The 16,616-nt window shown below is 51.3% G+C and overlaps 2 protein-coding genes and 1 long non-coding RNA gene across 16 annotated transcripts in view; 1 reads left to right on the top strand and 2 right to left on the bottom strand.

Annotated features, from left to right (window-relative positions):
- The window catches only part of LOC123776625 (uncharacterized), a 50,267-nt gene extending 47,845 nt beyond the window's left edge, over positions 1 to 2,422 (bottom strand). For 2 of the 6 annotated variants that reach the window (XR_015728002.1, XR_015728001.1), the window contains exons 1-2: positions 2,216 to 2,422; positions 359 to 467 (exon numbers count right to left, since the gene is read on the bottom strand). This is a non-coding gene — a long non-coding RNA (uncharacterized LOC123776625). Of the gene's footprint in view, positions 1 to 358; positions 468 to 2,170 lie in introns of all 6 variants that reach the window. The other 4 variants (XR_006775421.2, XR_006775423.2, XR_015728000.1 and 1 more) reach the window with 3 other exon arrangements.
- A 56-nt stretch (positions 2,423 to 2,478) lies between these two features.
- On the top strand, positions 2,479 to 12,188 carry LOC123776621 (ribonuclease P protein subunit p29). Of its 3 annotated transcripts, none has more exons than XM_045772722.2 (7): positions 2,483 to 2,702; positions 4,660 to 4,712; positions 6,296 to 6,519; positions 7,944 to 8,021; positions 8,187 to 8,248; positions 9,826 to 9,927; positions 10,860 to 12,188. In XM_045772722.2, the coding sequence occupies exons 1-7, from the start codon at positions 2,687 to 2,689 to the stop codon at positions 10,994 to 10,996; spliced, it is 672 nt and encodes a 223-aa protein (XP_045628678.2). In that variant the 5' UTR covers positions 2,483 to 2,686; the 3' UTR covers positions 10,997 to 12,188. The 3 variants fall into 3 exon arrangements, with proteins under 3 accessions (XP_045628680.2, XP_045628678.2, XP_045628679.2); XM_045772723.2 differs by having other exon boundaries at positions 2,485 to 2,693; XM_045772724.2 differs by lacking the exon at positions 8,187 to 8,248 and having other exon boundaries at positions 2,479 to 2,702.
- Positions 12,189 to 13,266: 1,078 nt separating this feature from the next.
- MEAK7 (MTOR associated protein MEAK7) overlaps positions 13,267 to 16,616 on the bottom strand; it is a 43,336-nt gene continuing 39,986 nt past the window's right edge. For all 7 annotated transcript variants that reach the window (XM_045772718.2, XM_045772714.2, XM_045772720.2 and 4 more), the window contains one exon: positions 13,267 to 16,212. In XM_045772718.2, the coding sequence (XP_045628674.1) occupies positions 16,099 to 16,212 (114 nt within the window). In that variant the 3' untranslated portion in view covers positions 13,267 to 16,098. The remainder of the gene's footprint in view (positions 16,213 to 16,616) is intronic.

Below are 16,616 nucleotides of genomic sequence, written 5' to 3'. Positions count from 1 at the left end.
GACCAGCATACAGATCAAGGGGCGAGAGACGTTTTTAATCTTGAGCCTCAGGGACTGTGCCCATTTTATGAGACTGCAGATAATGACGGCTGTCCTGTCCAACTGTGTCGTCTGTGCCAGGCTCTGCTTTAACAGAGGCATCAGCTCACTCTATGCCATATTTGTGTATTTATTTATAAGGCACGTCCTAACTTTCATAGAAATGCATAATCTTTTGAGCTTAAATATGAAACTTTTGTGTACTCAACCTAACAGCCTGAATGTCTTAAAGCAGCAATCAACAGAAACCTGTCTGAAGAGAGCAAAATATGAACTGTAGAACTTAAAAACATATGGGTGTTCACTGTAGAATTCTTACCATTTTTCTGCACTTTTGAAGCCTTTCACAAGTTGTTCAGGCTGAAGGGGATGATCATTTGCAATGATGCTCTCAAACTTTGACTTCCTATGGAACTTTCACAAAGCCACTAGTGGGAAAACACATATGTAGCCATGTTTGAAAGCTTATCATTTATAGATATAAAAAAAAATAAGAAAGTCTCATTTTCTCTGAACAAAATTTAGAAAATAGACAAAAGGAAGAATCTCTCATAAGCTCACTTATGCAGCCATTAAAAACTTCCTCTATATTAGTCTGTCTTTTCAATCCTTTGTGTGTATACATTGAGCTTTGTGTTAATATTTTAAACCTTTTAAAAATTTATAATTTTTAAAACATTATAACCTTTTAAAAAATTGTAACCTTTTGTTATAATATAAACTATAATTTGTTTAATGGCTGTATGGTGCTCTATCATATTAAGTTCTATAATGTACCATACTATAGTTCCCAAAACTACTCACAAAATCATCTGGGAACTTTTTTTTTTTTAATATAGATTCTTAAGACACACATACTAAAGAAGAATCTCCAGGGATGCTAAAGAATCTGAATTTTTTAAGCTTACCCTTTGACTGCAATGCAACTTAATTTATTTAGTTAATTTGCACACACTTTATTTAATCCACTATTGTTGGATATAGAGTGGTTTCCAAGTTTTTACTATTATAAACAACAATCACAATAATACTGATATTTGTAAGGACAGGTGCCACTCTGCATATACAGACAATTGTTTCCTGAGGATAATAAAGTGATTTATTTTTTAAAAAATGATGTAGTGATCAGGGAATTACAAAGTAACTGCAGTTCTCAGTGTTCACCCCACCACAAGCAGGGAACTCCATGGAAGACTGGCAGTCATCCGAGCAGACTTGGCTACTTCAGAAGGGGTCAACTGGGAGACAGAGAGTCCTAGCAACCCTAAAAAAAAGAAGCTCTCAAAGACAGAGGTCTGCCTTCTCCCTTGTCACCATAATTACAAAGGTCCTGCTCAAAAGGGCCCCCTTGAGACTGTATCACTGAAATTGGCTCTTACTATCTTCTGCTGTCTCATGTTGCTATTTTTAAATTCACATTGGTAGTTCACATGGTATGGATCCCCAAGAGCAGTTTCTCAAGCTTAATCCCATAGACTCCTAACTATTCTCAGGCATCTTCAAGCGCAATACATTTCAATGTTGTAATTCCACTTTGATGGTAATATACATACATTCACGTTCACCAGGACAAGCCACATTATAGCCACTGAATTACAGGGCCTGCAGTCCTATGTTTATGATCAAAATGGCACAAGGTCACCACCCAAAAACAAATCAATGTTTCCCGAACTAGGATCTGTGTACATAAAACCTCAGGGCTCCTAGAGAATTCCTGTTCCTTTAAAAGGACTCTATACCTCACTGGAAATTGAGACCCACTGACTTAAAGTGGAGGGGCTGTACTGCTCTCCTGAACCGCACTCCTCAGAAATAAAGGCTGCACAGTGCTGCACACCAGGCCACTTCTGAGAGGTCTGCACCAGGCCTTCCAGCCACAATTCTTGGACCCTTCCCTAGAACAATGAGCATCAATTCCTTGCCTTTTAACTGACTGACAGAAACTAACATTCTGGGACTCAAGAAAACGTTCAGACTATCAGGCCCAATCCACTCACAGCTGATGGGAAAAAGGGAGGCCCGGCGATGGGAAATGCCATAAGCGAGGTCAAAATTAGAGCCTAAACCTTCTATCCCAACGTCAGTGCCCTGGCCAATCTGTAGATAAGGCTGACTGGAGACCCCCACGTACCTCATTCCCACCATCCGCGACCCCTTTCTGCCCCCCCCTTGATACCCAAGGTCCCCGTGGTCCTCTTCAGGTCCGCTCGCCCCGCTCTACTCAGCTCTTCACAAGCAGTCCACACGCCCTAACCGCAACCCCACGGTTTCTGGCCTTCCTGGCGTCTATAGTACACGCAAGCTGAGAAAGCCCCACCACGCAGAGACACCCGCAAGTCGAGCAACACCTCCGCGGGTGTAGCAAAGCCGCCGTCCAGGCGCATGCGCCACCGTAGGTGCGCGCGCGTCAGTGACGTCACAATGGCGCCATCTACAAGCACGCGCGCCCGCGACCCCAGCTGAGAGTTGGAGCGTCAGTCTGGAGACTGAGCGTGGCGCGCGAGCTCGGGCACAAGAAGTCTCTTTAGCCCAAACTTTGAGGAGAGATGTTCTGATGGCCGAGGGCTGCTGAAGAAAGTGAAGAGAGGTAAAGAGTGAGCGTCGCCCGCGGGAAGCGTCATCAGAGCGCACCGGAAGCGGCCCGAGGATGAAGAGTAAGCGAGGTTGAAGGCCTCTAAGCTGTGGAGGGGTGGGATGTCAAGGGTCGGGGACTTGGTGCTGGTAGGTGTACAGGGTCGTAGCGGAGTCCGAATGAAATTGCTAGGGGCATTGTCCCGCCGTACATAAGTGAAACCGAGGCCCAGAGTCTCGGTTGGCCTGGCTCAGTCCCTGAGCTACAGATGGATGGATGTCAGAGCTGGAGACAGGTCCCCAGGGGGCCTGCTTAGCGGTGCTAAAGGAGGGCCCAAGGCCTGGGGCCGACTTGGCCACTACCTGGTGATAGTGGTTAAGGCCATGAGCCTCTCTACAACCTGGTTTCCATTCTGTGAGGTTACTTAGAGTGGTGCCTGCCCAGCCTGCTGTTCTGGGAAGGACCCTCGTCTGGTGGAAAGCGCTGGGAGCGTGCTGAGGAATGGTATCGTAACCCGGGACTTTGGGAGTTGAGTGGAGAATAGCTATGCCAAGGAAGGGAGCAAGCACCCAGGGCTGGTATAAGCAGGGGAGTGTAGACACCGTTAAAACTGGTTTTTGGACCAGTATGTTCATTTCCACCTCTGCCACTCCTATCTCTGTGATCAAGTTATGTGTCTCAGCATATCTGAGCTTCAGTTTTCTCACGTGCGTTATAGGAATAATACCTACTTTAAAGGATTGTTCAAGAAATACCATGAGATAAAATGTGTAGCTTTTTAGCCAGGTACATGACAAGTAATGAGTGCTCAATAACTGTTAGATGTGTATTGTTCCAGGGGCGCCTGGATAGGGCAGTCGTTAAGCGTCTGCCTTTGGCTCAGGGCGTGATCCTGGCGATCAGGGATCGAGTCCCACATCGGGCTCCTCCGCTGGGAGCCTGCTTCTTCCTCTCCCACTCCCCTGCTGTGTTCCCTCTCTCGCTGGCTGTCACATAAATAAATAAAATCTTAAAAAAAAAAAAAGATGTGTATCGTTCCAGAAAAGACTTTCAAGTCTAGTGGACACACCTGTGACAGTTGAAGCAAAGTCATTCCTGGGGTTGGTCTTTAGAAACAGGTTTTAATGCCATTCTTGCATTTCAAGGAGAACCAGACTCTGTATCTAATATAATATAATATATTGTATAATATATATAAACACTTTGGTTTGCTTGTTCACGAGTACTCAGGGAAACACAAAGGAGCTGGGGTGGAATTTGCAGAGTGTTGTGTAAACCATGTTTTCTAGTCTTTTGACCCTTAAACCAGGCCTTTGTCTTACATTTATTCCATTTACACCCATACTCCGTCCTCAAAGCCTTGTTTTTCTTCATCAGAAAATTAAGTAAGAAACAGAGGAGTGTGCAAGTTTTTAAGGTTGAAACTACATTGATCGATATATATTTTTTGAGCTTGAAGAAAGACCTATTATGTTTTATCAGTGTAGGACACCATCTATTATATGATAGACCCTAATTTCATAGATATAAATATGTGAAAAACCTTTTTTTAAACGTCTTATAGTAAACAAAATGTAATATTTCCAACCATCTGCAACCAGGGAGGTTCTGCCATATAACTTTTATTAAAGATTTATTTAATTGAGAGAGAGCACACTCAGAGGGGAGGGACAGAGAGAGAGATCTTCAAGCAGACTCCCCGCTCAGCGGAGGCGCCAGACGTAGGGCTTGATCCCAGGACCCTGAGATCCTGACCTGAGCCGAAATCAAGAGTTGGACACTCAACTGCCTGAGCCACCCAGGCGCCCCGAGAAGCACTGTTTGAAAGCACTCTTGGAACTTCTAGGACGGTGGCCAGAGGGTAGAATAAGAGGCATCCAAGACAGCTGAGAAGCCTGTGCTCTTTGTAGCACCCCCATCTTCTCCTATCTCTAAATAAGCACAGTTTGTTTCATAGTTAGAAAGGTCGTGGGTCTTAGAGTCATGCCCAACAGGAATTGATCATTTCTTGTTTGTTTGTTTGTTTGTTTGTTTGTTTGAATCCCCAGGTGTGGTCTACCAAGCCTTTTCTCAGAAAGAGGCCAAGGAGTTCGATATTGAGGTACAGTGCATGGCAGGAAGTCTGGGAGCAGCAGCGGTGATGGCAAAGTTGGCTCGATACCCTAGTCCTGCTTTAGATGTCCTTTCCCACATCTCACTCCTCATCTTTCCAGTAGATGGGTTCAGCTCAGTCACGATCTGCTGTTCTGATGGCCTCTTTCCATATGCCAGCTGCTCTTTCCCTTGTTCGGTTAACTGGGACCTCTTGATCCTGTGTCATCTCCCACTGTGTCGGGGACACTGGGCTGTGCCCACCTGAAAGCTGCCCTGGTGAACATTGTCATTTGGCTTTGTCACTGTGCCCCCTTGCCTCTTGAAGAGGGCAGGCAGTCACATTTCCTCGGGGGAATGTAGGGATTATATCTGGTGCTGCAGACATGCTTTGTCAGTGGGCAGAAGCTCCACTGGGGGCTGCTAATGAGCGAGTTCACCTGAAATCAAGATTTTAAGAGACTGGTACACCGTTATGTGGTTTCTTCATGAAGAAGGGCCACTTAGGAATTTAAAAGAAGCAACTAGTTGTTCTGTCACAGTAATAATAGTGATGATAATGAATCTTTAGTGAGTATGTAAAGGGGCAAGGCTGACACTGACTGCTGTCCTTACTGGGAGCTGCCTGGAACATTGAGAGTATCACATCACACCCCCGCCAGCCCCGCTTCCCCATAAGGGAGCGGGATTATTGACACATTAGCTTCACAGGGTTGGCAGCCCGTTTAGCGCAATAGGGGTTCAGGAAATCGCCGGCCAAGAGGCAGGACCTGGGTGGACAGTGGCCGACCTAGGACACGGGCAGCTAATGCAGAGTAGCCCGGTGGAACTCCCAGCATGAGAGGCAGTGACGTTGGAGTTCTCTCAGGAATTACACACAATTTGGACAGTTCTTTTGCCCCCAAATCCTACGAGTCTGTGCTAAGTCACAGTCAAATGCTGTTCTGCTCTGTGTGGGAGAGAGTGAGCACTGGAGGCTGAGACGCACTGGCAGCACTTCCTTTCCCCAAGCTCTGCGGGAGCAAACCTAGCAAGTAGTCGTGACGCGTCCACGGGGCCAAACCCAAGGAAAGAGGATTGCAACATGGGCACCGTGTCAAAATTCCTACCCCACAAGGTGTGGTCCATCCTGGGGCACCAAGTGGTACCCAAGTGTGAGGATCATTTCCTTTGAGGCCATAGCTTGGCTCCACTCTGAGCTTGCCTTCATCTGGTCATGACTGACTAAATATTGTTGTCATACATTTCTCAGGCTCTCCTCCCGGCCAAGGAGCAGAGAAAGTCTTTTCTTCCTAATATAAAGGGTTTTGGGAGTTTAAAAAAAATCCTCCTCAAAAGTTATAACCTCAGCAAAATAGAGTAGGAAGTTGAATATGGACGTGGCCGTTCTGTGTGGCAGTCACGAATTGGTATTTGAAGGTGACTTTCACATCTGGACAGCTGTGGGTAGCTGACATTCAGCAGTGGGAGGCTGTGTGAGCCTCCGTCGGGAGACAGATGGGTCAGTGAAGGCATCCCCTCTGCGGTGTGTAGGGGGGTCTGGGACGGCCCCCACCAGAACAGTGGGCCCCATGCCGCCTCGTCCCCATGCAGCTTCCGGGAGCCCAGCAGGCCGAGGCCTTCGTGAGGGCCTTCCTGAAGCGCAGCACGCCCCGCATGAGCCAGCAAGCCCGCGAGCACCAGCTGCAGCGCAAGGCTGTGGTCCTGGAGTACTCCACTCGCCGGAAGCGAAAAGAGAAGAAAAAAAAATCCAAAGGCCTTTCTGCCAGGCAGAGGAGGGAGCTGCGCCTCTTTGACATTAAGCCGGAGCAGCAGAGGTAAGCCGAGGCTTTCCTGCCGTCTCCCTAAGGCGGCTTCATCTTCCTGGAATGGGTGCGGATTTGGGAAGCCCAGCAGCAGAGGGGGCAGCCCCTTTTCCCTGAAGCTAAGGGAGCTTCGCCCACTTCTGCCACAAGGGGGCAGCCTTCCTTTACCAATTCAGACTAGGTTTGCACGTGGCTTTTAAAGCAGGGCACCCTGAGGCTCTTGCTGTTTTACTGTCTGGCTTGTGTCCTGAACTAATGAGAACCGTACCACAAGTGAGTCTGTTACCCATGGCAACAGGCTGTTTGTCTCTCAGCTTTCCTAGAGAAAGAGGAACTGGTATATCTTAATATATGCTCTTTATAGCTTTGAATAGCACTAGACAGAATCATCCACGGGAGTTTTATTGCCAAAGAGCGTGCTGCCCACGTTTCAGAAGTTTCTGAAAGGGACGCATCACTCCGTGGAAGGACGTGTTCCTCCCTCCAGCGGACACTGCATCCCTCCTTGGCCACGGTTCTGCATATGCTCATCTTCGGACTGTTTGTAGACTTCCACTCCAAGATCTGCAGCCGAATAGCCTCCCACATCCCACAGGACAAAGTCAGTCGCTTTGTCCGTGACCCGCTTGCAAAAAGAGCTGGGCGTTGGGTGCAGGAAGGGGCAGCTGCCTGCCCAGGTTTCCCTTGCTGGTGTCTGCACCAGTGGAGCCCACTTCGAGTTCAAGCTTGAGGTTCTCCTTGGTCTGACCAGCCGTTTCCTGTAACAGGTTCCCCAGGAGGCACCAGCCCAGTAATACTGACCCCAGAGGAAAGCCTCTGCAGTCCTCTCACCTGGTCCCTCCCCTTTGTCCCACCACTTGCTCTCTCACCTTCCAGACTGTTCCCGTACATGGGGACGTGCATGGCAGCCAGCAGCTCCTGTTCACTCCCCTCCCCAGGGTCAGCTCTTGTAGCAGGAGACCTCAGAGAGCAGTGGTTCAGCAAGACTGAAGTTCACTGCTCTCATGAAAAGACCAGATGAGCACCACCCCCGCCCCCCCGGCCCCCCGCCCCGGGCTGGTGTGGCAGGGACTTGGGCAGCGCTGCCCCAGGAGCTCCCTGGCTGTTCCGCCATCTGTGCCTGCTGCCTCACGGTCTGAGGGGCTGCCGGGGCGCCAGCCGTCCAGGCTGCATCTAGCCAGCAGGAAGGATGGAGGGCACCCCCTTCCTCCCCTCCTTAGCCTCAGGAGGGTTCTAGCAGCAGAAACCGAGGTTCAGGAGGTGGAAGCACTTGACTGTAGTCAGTCGGGTTATCTGCTGTAGAACCAGGATCCGCACCCAGTCCCCAGGGACCCAGGTCGGGGTCCTTGGCACCAGGCCTCGCTCTGTGCTCTGCTGACGTTACAATCCCAAGCTCGTGTCGCCTCACTGTTTACTTCTTTTTAACTTTGCCACAGATACAGTCTTTTTCTCCCTCTGCATGAACTCTGGAAACAGTACATCCGCGACCTGTGCGGGGGTCTCAAGCCAGACACGTGAGTTGCATTTCTGAAGCCTTGCCCCTTGGGGCAGAACCCAAGTCTTACGATCACTGTAAATGCAGCCTTCAGAGCCAGCCGGCTGCAGGAGTTTGTAGACCTGTGTGCTCCCTGCAGAATCTTGATCGTGGTCAACACTGAGGGCTTCTGTTTACCTCCTAGGCAGCCACAGATGATTCAGGCCAAGCTGTTAAAGGCAGATCTGCACGGGGCTCTTGTTTCAGGTAACTCGCCTAGGAGCCCACGGTCACCTGAACGCCCGCACCGTCCCTCAGTGGCAGCGTGGCTTTGTGCTACAGGGCTCGACACACTCCTGGTCATGTGGATATCTCCAGATCACCGGCATTGAGGGTGGGAGATGAGTAGCTACCCGAGCCAGTTCTGGCCCCTTTTTGGATACACCCTAAATGGTCTTTGTGTGCCTTTCCACACAGGGACCCCTGCTGCTCTCCCAGGGGGCATAGCAGCTGCTGGCACGTGCCCCCAGCCCTGAACAGAAAGTCCCTTTCATCCATTTCCCTATAGTTTTCAGTCTCAGCTGCGGACTCCCAGCTCCCAGTGTCCTCCAGGGCAGACCTTCCCCTGAACATCTTCATTTATCCAGCTGTCACTGCACACAGCCGCCCACGTGTCCAGTAGGCAGCACAACCTTTCCGTATCCGAAACCACTCCGCCTCCTCACGTCAGCCCCTGCCCTTGTTCCCCAGCTCCGTTCATGGTACCAGCGTTTACCCTGGTCATTCAGCCTAAAAACCTGGGTGGGATCACGTTTCTTCTTCCCATGTCCATCGGCGTGTGCGAGCCCCCGAATCCAAGCCACCACCGTCTCCCCTGGATTCCTGGAGAAGCTGCCTAACCCTCTGCCTGCTGACACACTGCTCTCCCCCAACCGGCCAGCCAGAGGGAAGGTCTTATACCAAACCTCAGACCATGTCTGTCTTCTGCTTCCTTACTGTGCTCTAGGCCTCTCTGACTCTACTGAGCACCAGGTCTGACCACATCGGCCTGCTTTCTGCTTCCAGGCTTGGACCCACCTCGGGGCCTTTGATTTATTCCTTCCTTCTGCCCAGAGTTCTGTGTGTTCACAGGCTGCTTCTCAGTATTCAGGTCCCTACTCAGATGTCACTTCCCCCGAGGGCCTGCCATCACTGAAAGTGACCTTCCTCCCCGTGCCTTGGGTTTTTTCTTTGCAACAGTTACCACTACCGGAAAATGCAGTCATCTGATTTAGTACACATTCCCCTCCTACCATTAGAACATCAGCTCCTTGAGAGCAGAACCTAGAACAGTCTTGTTCACTCCCGTGCCCGGCACCGACCTCGGACAGTGCCAGGCTCATAGCAGGTGCTCAGTGAATGTCTACAGGACACATGGGGGCATGGGTCAGGAGAGCTGAGGGGCTGGCCCCACTCACTGCTCCACAGCCTGTAGCAAGATTCCATTCTGGCCAGAGTTTGGGAGGTCATGGGAAGGCCATGGTGGACAGGTGCTCCTTCAGAGCCCATTGGTGAGACTTGGCCCCGTGCCAGCAACCTGTGGGTCTTGGTGGTGCTGGACATACACCTGACCTCTTGGCTTCGTAGTCCTTCCCAAGACTCCGTGGCTCCAGGCCCTCCAAAGGACACCTTGCCAGAGCAGCCCAGATGCTCTAAAGCCACAGGCAGGGCATTGGGACCTTGAGTTCTCATCCAGTTTGGTCCCTGTCCAGCTGAGGAGCCCCTCCCCCCTGCCCCCACCTAGCTAGCTGTGCTGCCCCCAGCACCACCGAGGCTGAGGCCTTGAATGTCCTTTTCCTTTGCAGTCACGAAATCCAAATGCCCCTCCTATGTGGGTGTTACAGGAATCCTTCTACAGGAAACAAAGCACGTCTTCAAAGTCCTCACCAAAGAAGACCGCCTGAAAGGTAAGTAACTGTGTGTCAGGGTGTTGTGGCCTACGGCCTACCCGGCTCCATCAGCCCTGTCCTTGTGGCTTCAGCAGCTCAGTTTGGTCTCTCACATCAGCACAGATTGCAGATGCCTGCTGACCGTACGTCCCACGCCTGCTGGGGACACCCCCTGCCCCCACCGCTCTCCCAAAGGCAGCTCGGAGCCCAGCCAGCAGCCACAGCCAGATACGACAGGAGGAAGGGCTGCGTGGCTACGCTTGCAGATACTTGGGTCTGTTTCCGTGCCTGAGGCCCTCCCCTGCCCCAAAGCTGCTGCCCCCAGAGGAGTGGACAGGACAGACAAGGGAGCTAGGGTAGTGCCTGTCCCTGGAGTTCCAGGATCTTGCCCTTTCTGCTGACCCTTGGGGTCTCAGGAAAGCAAGTGCAGGCTCACCCGCTGGGTGGGCCAGAGCTCATTGTTCTAGCAGAGACGAGCGTCCGCAGCTGGGCTGTCGAGATTTCCACACCCCTTGCCCGCAAATCCGAGATGGCAAAACCACGGTGGGAGGTTTTTGTTCCTTCAGTTTTGGAGCTTGGTTTTTCTTGCTGCTTCCTTCCGTTTCCTTGTATATTCTGGTCTCGTTTTAAACCTCAGAAAGAGGTGTCTAGGTGTCCTCGCGGAGCGTAAAGCCACAAGTTTGTCTGAAAATTATATGGGGAGACCTGTTTCTAGCACTTCTTCTGGGAGTTTGGCTTAGAGCCTTTGACCCTGAAAATTAGGTGTTGCGTTATATTTAAAATCTGAATAAATCGGTCATATGGCCGAATAACACCCTATAATCCCGGTGCTGCTAAGCTTTGTGGATCCCTGTTTCTTACTAGCTTATCAATAGTATTATGCATCAGTGTGAACTTAAGGATTTTTTCCTCGTCCTTTTTCTCCTGGGTTTTTTGTTTGTTTTTTTCAGTTATCCCCAAGCTAAACTGTGTGTTCACAGTGGAAATCGATGGCTTCATTTCCTACATTTATGGAAGCAAATTCCAGCTTCGGTCAAGTGAGCGATCTGCCAAGAAATTCAAGGCCAAGGGAACCGTTGACCTGTGAGCTGTTTGCTGCGGAGGCGACTGTTCTGACCCCAAGCACCGGGAACACCTGAGTGCCCACCTGTCAGCGAACAGATAGCCGGGTCGGTTCTGGTTCTAGACCCCCCCCCCCAGCCTGTTAACACCAGAGTTAAGAACAGTTCATCATCCGGGAAGAAACACACCGTATTGAGCAAAGAAGGCCGGGAACGGAGGGCTGTATGTTTCGAGGTGACGACGGGCGTGTTCTGCTCCGTGAGAGGAAACCCTGGCAGGATCCACACAGGCTGCCCTGACTGGTGCCATTGTGAGCTTTTTCCTTCTTTTTCATCCTTTTCTGTATCTGCTGAATGTTCTGTGATGAATCCCTGGCTTATGTAATAATAAAACCCACGTGTCGGCATAGGAGGCTCCTGGTGAAGGCCCGAGCCCTGCGGCACAGCCAGGCCCGAAGGGAAGCGGCCCGAGGCTGAGCCTGGCGGGGGCCCTGTAGACAGAATTTCCCGAGGGCAGGGGCTCGGCGCATCTGACGTGTTGCTTTACATCACGCCCCCTGTGGAACTCTGGGACCGAACGGCGGTCTCCTGGGATCGAGCCCCAAGTTGGACTCCCTGCTTGGCGGGGAGCCTGCTTCTCCCTCTGCCTCTCCCCCTCCCCCCAACTCCTGCATTCTCTCTACTAAATAAATCTTTAAAAAAAAAATGTTAAAAGTCATCAGTATCAACCCAGCAGAGATTTAAAACCATCGAGATCCTAAGAGACATGGATGGGGTTGTCAAGAGCCCACCCCTCCTTGCCCACCAAACCAAAAGGTTCCCAAAGAATGTTACCCAAAACTTAAGGGACTTCCACTTGCTTTTTTTTTCTAGAACCTGAAGAAAAGGAAAGTTTTAAATTATTTTTGTAAGGGCAGCCTAACTGTAAAGCATGACTTACGTAAAATCGGACCCAAACAGAACTACCGACCAACTCCTTTGGACGCACGGCTACGAAAGTACAGAACACAGTCTGAATTCACACATTCGAAGCGCGGCAGGCAGCATACAGACGCGGCTCAGTGTTCGCAGCCCCACTGGTTTGGTATTCCTCATATAAAAACTGAATCAGACAGTCACGGGTGCTAAAAAAAAAAAAAACTTTTTGTAAAATTCACCATCTGGACAGAAACTCTTAACCTAAGTACAAATAAATGAATACTCCCTTCACGTGAAAAATCTGTCCGCAAAGCCAGCAACCTGCTTCAGGATGAAAGACCAGACACATTTCCATTACAGTCAGGAGTGGGAAGGGGGTATCACTGCTACAGAAATTCTGGAAGTATTTGCTGATACAATTAATCAAGAGAAAGTAAAAAAAAAGTCTAGAAATTGCAAGAGTAGGGAAACCGTCCTCACTTCCGGGTACGCAATCACAGTACGTGCACTGAACACATTGTAGGTGTCGGTTATAGCCCGGTTAGGCTGGAGGGAAAAAAAAGAAATCACGGAGCCAAAAACACAGCTGCACTGAGCCTGGGGATTCATTAGCAGTGTCCACGCTCAGCTCCTCCCCAGCCCCACCGAGTCAGAAACTGGGGGTGCAGCCCTACCACCTGCCCTTCAGCACGCCTTCTAGAGGATTCTCACACAGACCCAAGGTTGAAAACCCCCAGACCAAAGAAGTCAGCAAGGTAGCTGGGTACAGAACTAGGCAGAAAAATAAAAAACCTTCCTATGTTCAAACAATCACCAGGGAAACAAGTCCACGTACAGTACCAGCAATAACGACAAAATCCACGTGGCAAACTTCGATGTTCCTGTCCTTGGGGGCGGGGGTAGCCACCTCGGCCGGGTGTCAGCTCTGCCCGCACTGATCTACATGTCATGCTATCTCCAAAATACAACCATCAAACTTTTTAGAAGGGTTACCCAAGGTCAGAGAAAACAAACAGGCAGGCATAGGAAGGAAACTTCCAAAACACAGAAGGCATCGGGGAATAGCTCTTACTTCTTTTTATCATCAAACTCCAGTACTTAAACCATGAGGCAGAGACTGAAGTTCATATAGAAATGCAGGGGATGAGAAAGTGGTCCTCCCCTCCCTCCCCTCCCTTTAGGTGGGGGAGGGGGAGGGAAAGAATCTCAAGCAGGGTCCATGCCCAGTGAAGGAACCAACTCGGGGCTCGATCTCACGACCCTGAGATCATGACCTGGGCCAAAGTCAAGGCTCAGAGGCTTAACCGACGGAGCCACCCAGTAGCGCCCTGACAAAATAGTACTTTAAGTCAGTGGGAAAGAAACATACCATTAAATATAAAGGATACTGAAATTTATTTGGGGGCAAGACAGAAGTACATTTTAAAATACATTTTGAATGAATCAAAAATTTAGAAGGAAAAATGAAAGCAGAAGAACAGAAGAAAACATGATTTTTTTTTTTTAATTACAGAGTGGGGAAAAAAACGTTCTAATAAGCAAACTACAAATCTCAGAAGCCTTAAGAGGAAACACTGGTAAATAGGACAAAATGCAAAATCTGTGTATGGAAAAATAAAGCCCAACAAACTGGAAGAAATACTTAGCAAACAAACGCTTCATTCCAAAAAGCACTCAGGCAAATCGGCAGGAAGAAAACCCACATCCCAGAAAACCAGGTGGAGGGTAGGACACAGACGGCGATGGAAACATCAAACAGTTCACAGTCACTCGGAGCAAACATCAGGTCCACAAAACTCAGTTTTAACACCGTGTCCGTATATGCACGGCCAGCAGGCACGGAGGGACGTCAGGAGTGTATACACTGAACTCCAAAGAGCTTTGCTCGTTTGTCAGCATCTGAATTAGGAAGCATCTTCTGATCCAACAATTCAACTTTTCAGAGTTTACTCGTCCCGACAAAAATCACACCGAGGCACACACCCAGCAACGCCCAGCTGCAGACACATGGTCCGCAGCCGCCGAGGCTGCGCACCCGCAACGACGGGGCGTCCGCACCAGGGACGTGGCACGGTCCGTGCCATAAACCGGGAGTGGAAGGGTGCCTGGCAGCCACGTCCACCAAGAACGAGCGGGACGCACACGGTGCAGCAGACACAACTCTGCTGGGCGTGCGAGGGGTCCCCTCCGGCCGAGACCTAAGCAGTTTCCTGTGAGTGGCTTTGCCTTTTGGGAAGGAAAACAGCCTTTTGGGGAGGAAGATTTCTCTCTCAAGTTACATCCTTCATAGTTCAACCTTTTTTACCTTGTCCACCTGTGGTCATTGTTTTAATAAAACATGGCAGGGGGTGGGGAGTAATGACAGCCACGTCTGCACCACGAACCCCATTCTTTCACCTCTTCCTTCTGGCACCTTCTGGGGGCACTCACTGGCCTTCACTTACAGGGAAACCACGGGCCCTCAATTCTTCTGTTGCTGAAAGAACCGCCTGTTCACTGTTAAACCAGCACCGAGTGTCTCCCAGGCCTGGGTGGAGGGAGGGGCCAGGTCCGGTGACCCTGGCCGCGGCGTCACCCTCCACAGGTCGGTGGGCGGAGAACCTCACAGCCAGAGAAGCCCACCTGCGGGCTGCACCCCCCTGGGGACCACGCGCCTGGACTGGGCACCCCCCTTTCCCTGTGTGAGCAAGCCGTCCTAGGAAACGGGTCCCTGCTTGTCACCTGCCCTCTGATGACAAAGAGCTCGAGGCAGAGCGTGCGCCCACCAACAAAACCCAAGCCCCTCTCTCAGCCACGGGCAGAGGCAGTGGCAACGGCACTTAAGCTACGAATCCCAGCGGGCCTGTTACTAGTGAGGTACTGAGTTGCTTTTTTATAAAAAGAAATCCAGAACAGACGGAAGGTGCAAGACCGACCCGGTTCTTTGGATTTACGGTAAGGATCTGAGGAGCCTCACCTCCCCTGTCTGCTAGCCCATCGAGTGGGGAGACGCACAACATCCCCGAGCAGCTTTTCATGAGGAAAATCAATCACGACTACGCCTGTCATGTCAGGCCGCTGCCTCTCTGCGTCCTGTCTGGGCGCGCACTTTTCTTTGGGAAGCTCATTTGCAAGGCTTTCTGCTCCGTCAGGGGCACGGCTAAGTGCACAATTTGGGGAGCCTCCTGGGAGAAAATACAGCACCTGCAAAGTGCACACAGCTTGGCTTCCTAGGGCTTAGAAGCAGGCAAGTTCTGCAGTACAGGTCCCATTTTCACCACATCTGCAGAAGGTCCAGGTATACAACGAAAGACCCAAGAAGGTGGTATAGGTCTCCGAGCCGAGCCCACAGCTCTGCCCGTGAAGGACGGACTTCTCACGGCGGGTCAGACCCACCCAGGTCATGGGTCAGCACGCCGGGATCACTCGAGTCCGTGGGAGTCCCTGCTGTCAAATGACCCGTCAGCCCTTTGGGGGCCACAGCGCCGGAGGGTGACACTGAAGAGGTGGTACCAGGGCTGGGAACCCAGGCCAGGAGGTCAGGTTACTCACCACTAATTCATGCCACGGGGCGTCTCAGAGCTTCCGACTTCCCCATGTTTAAATCAATAACAGAACCACCTGGAACCTCTGTAGACCGTGGCACAGACTCATTTAAAAGCAGCTGAGAAGGGGGGGGAGGAACCTTATCACAAACATCTATGGAGGACCCCCCCAAACCCCCCCCCCCGACAGGGACACCTGCTCTCTCACTGTTTAGGCTTTTTTGTAAATAGAAATTTCAGGTCATAGGAAGCTGCTCCCAGAAGGCACTGAGACTCACGCTGGGACGTGCCTCTGCCCTTTGCCAGTGAGAATGGAACATGAGGCACGTTTTTAACTGCAGCGGCTTGAGCGGGGGGCCAGGTGACCCCAGTAGGCGGAGCCCCGCCCTGCACGGCAGGGGTGCCCGTGCCCTTCCGACACTAACTCAGGCAGAGGTCTCCAGCGTCCGTGTCTTCAGATTTCATTGGCGAGAAAGGAACAGAAGATAAGGATTAAGTTGCTAACAGACACTCAGGATTCCTGGGAGACGTGCCCGCCGATCCATACGTAGCATCAAAGGAATTTTACCGTGTTCCGATTCAGCACGTCCCCGACCACGTGGACATGCCCAGTGCGGCCCTGTGTTGAACCATGTGATGGGGGCCAGGATCCAGCTCTAGGGAGGCCCGAGCTCGGGGGCACCTCCTCACTGATCCTCCGGGATGTCCCGGAGCCCTTCGCTGTGGCGACTCCGCCCGCTGATTTCCAGCAGGGCCTGGGCCTCGGGGTCCACGTCCAGGATGCTCTTGCCGCTCTTGGCCTTGGGAAGAAGGGAAGGGACGTGAGCGTCTCCCTGACGGCCAAGAACGAGCAGGGGGGTCCTGCTGGTTTCGAGCTCATGACAGTCAGACCCCTGCTGCTGCCACAAGGAAAACACCATGGGGGCTCTGGCGCTCTCGCAGACGTGCTCCCGACCCCAGGATGCCATCGTTGGGAGGTCATGGGGTGCAGAGGGCCCAAGAACAGCTCACTGCAGAACCAGGGGACGAGATCCTCATCGTAGGTGGGCCACGCTTCCCACCCCAGACAGGCCCTGTTTCCCGGCAGGTTCACTTCACAAAACGCCACAGACCCCAACAGGACTCCCAGCCCTGCTGTGCACCCCCCAGCATCTCCGTCCGGCAGCAGCTCTGGGACCAAGTTTAGGATGAACGACCTCCAGAC

Source organism: Ursus americanus, chromosome 21 (assembly GCF_024610735.1).
Source record: "Ursus americanus isolate L20-20 chromosome 21, mUrsAme1.1.p, whole genome shotgun sequence".
Classification (NCBI taxonomy): Eukaryota; Metazoa; Chordata; class Mammalia; order Carnivora; family Ursidae; genus Ursus; species Ursus americanus.
Note: the sequence above shows the minus strand (reverse complement) of the source record. Positions and strands in the feature narration are given on the sequence as shown.

Excerpts from the sequence above, each read along its gene's own strand:
- LOC123776621 (XM_045772722.2), top strand. Across the intron at positions 8,022-8,186 it reads GGGGGTCTCAAGCCAGACAC|GCAGCCACAGATGATTCAGG; the intron begins GTGAGTTGCATT and ends TTTACCTCCTAG. Across the intron at positions 9,928-10,859 it reads CAAAGAAGACCGCCTGAAAG|TTATCCCCAAGCTAAACTGT; the intron begins GTAAGTAACTGT and ends TGTTTTTTTCAG.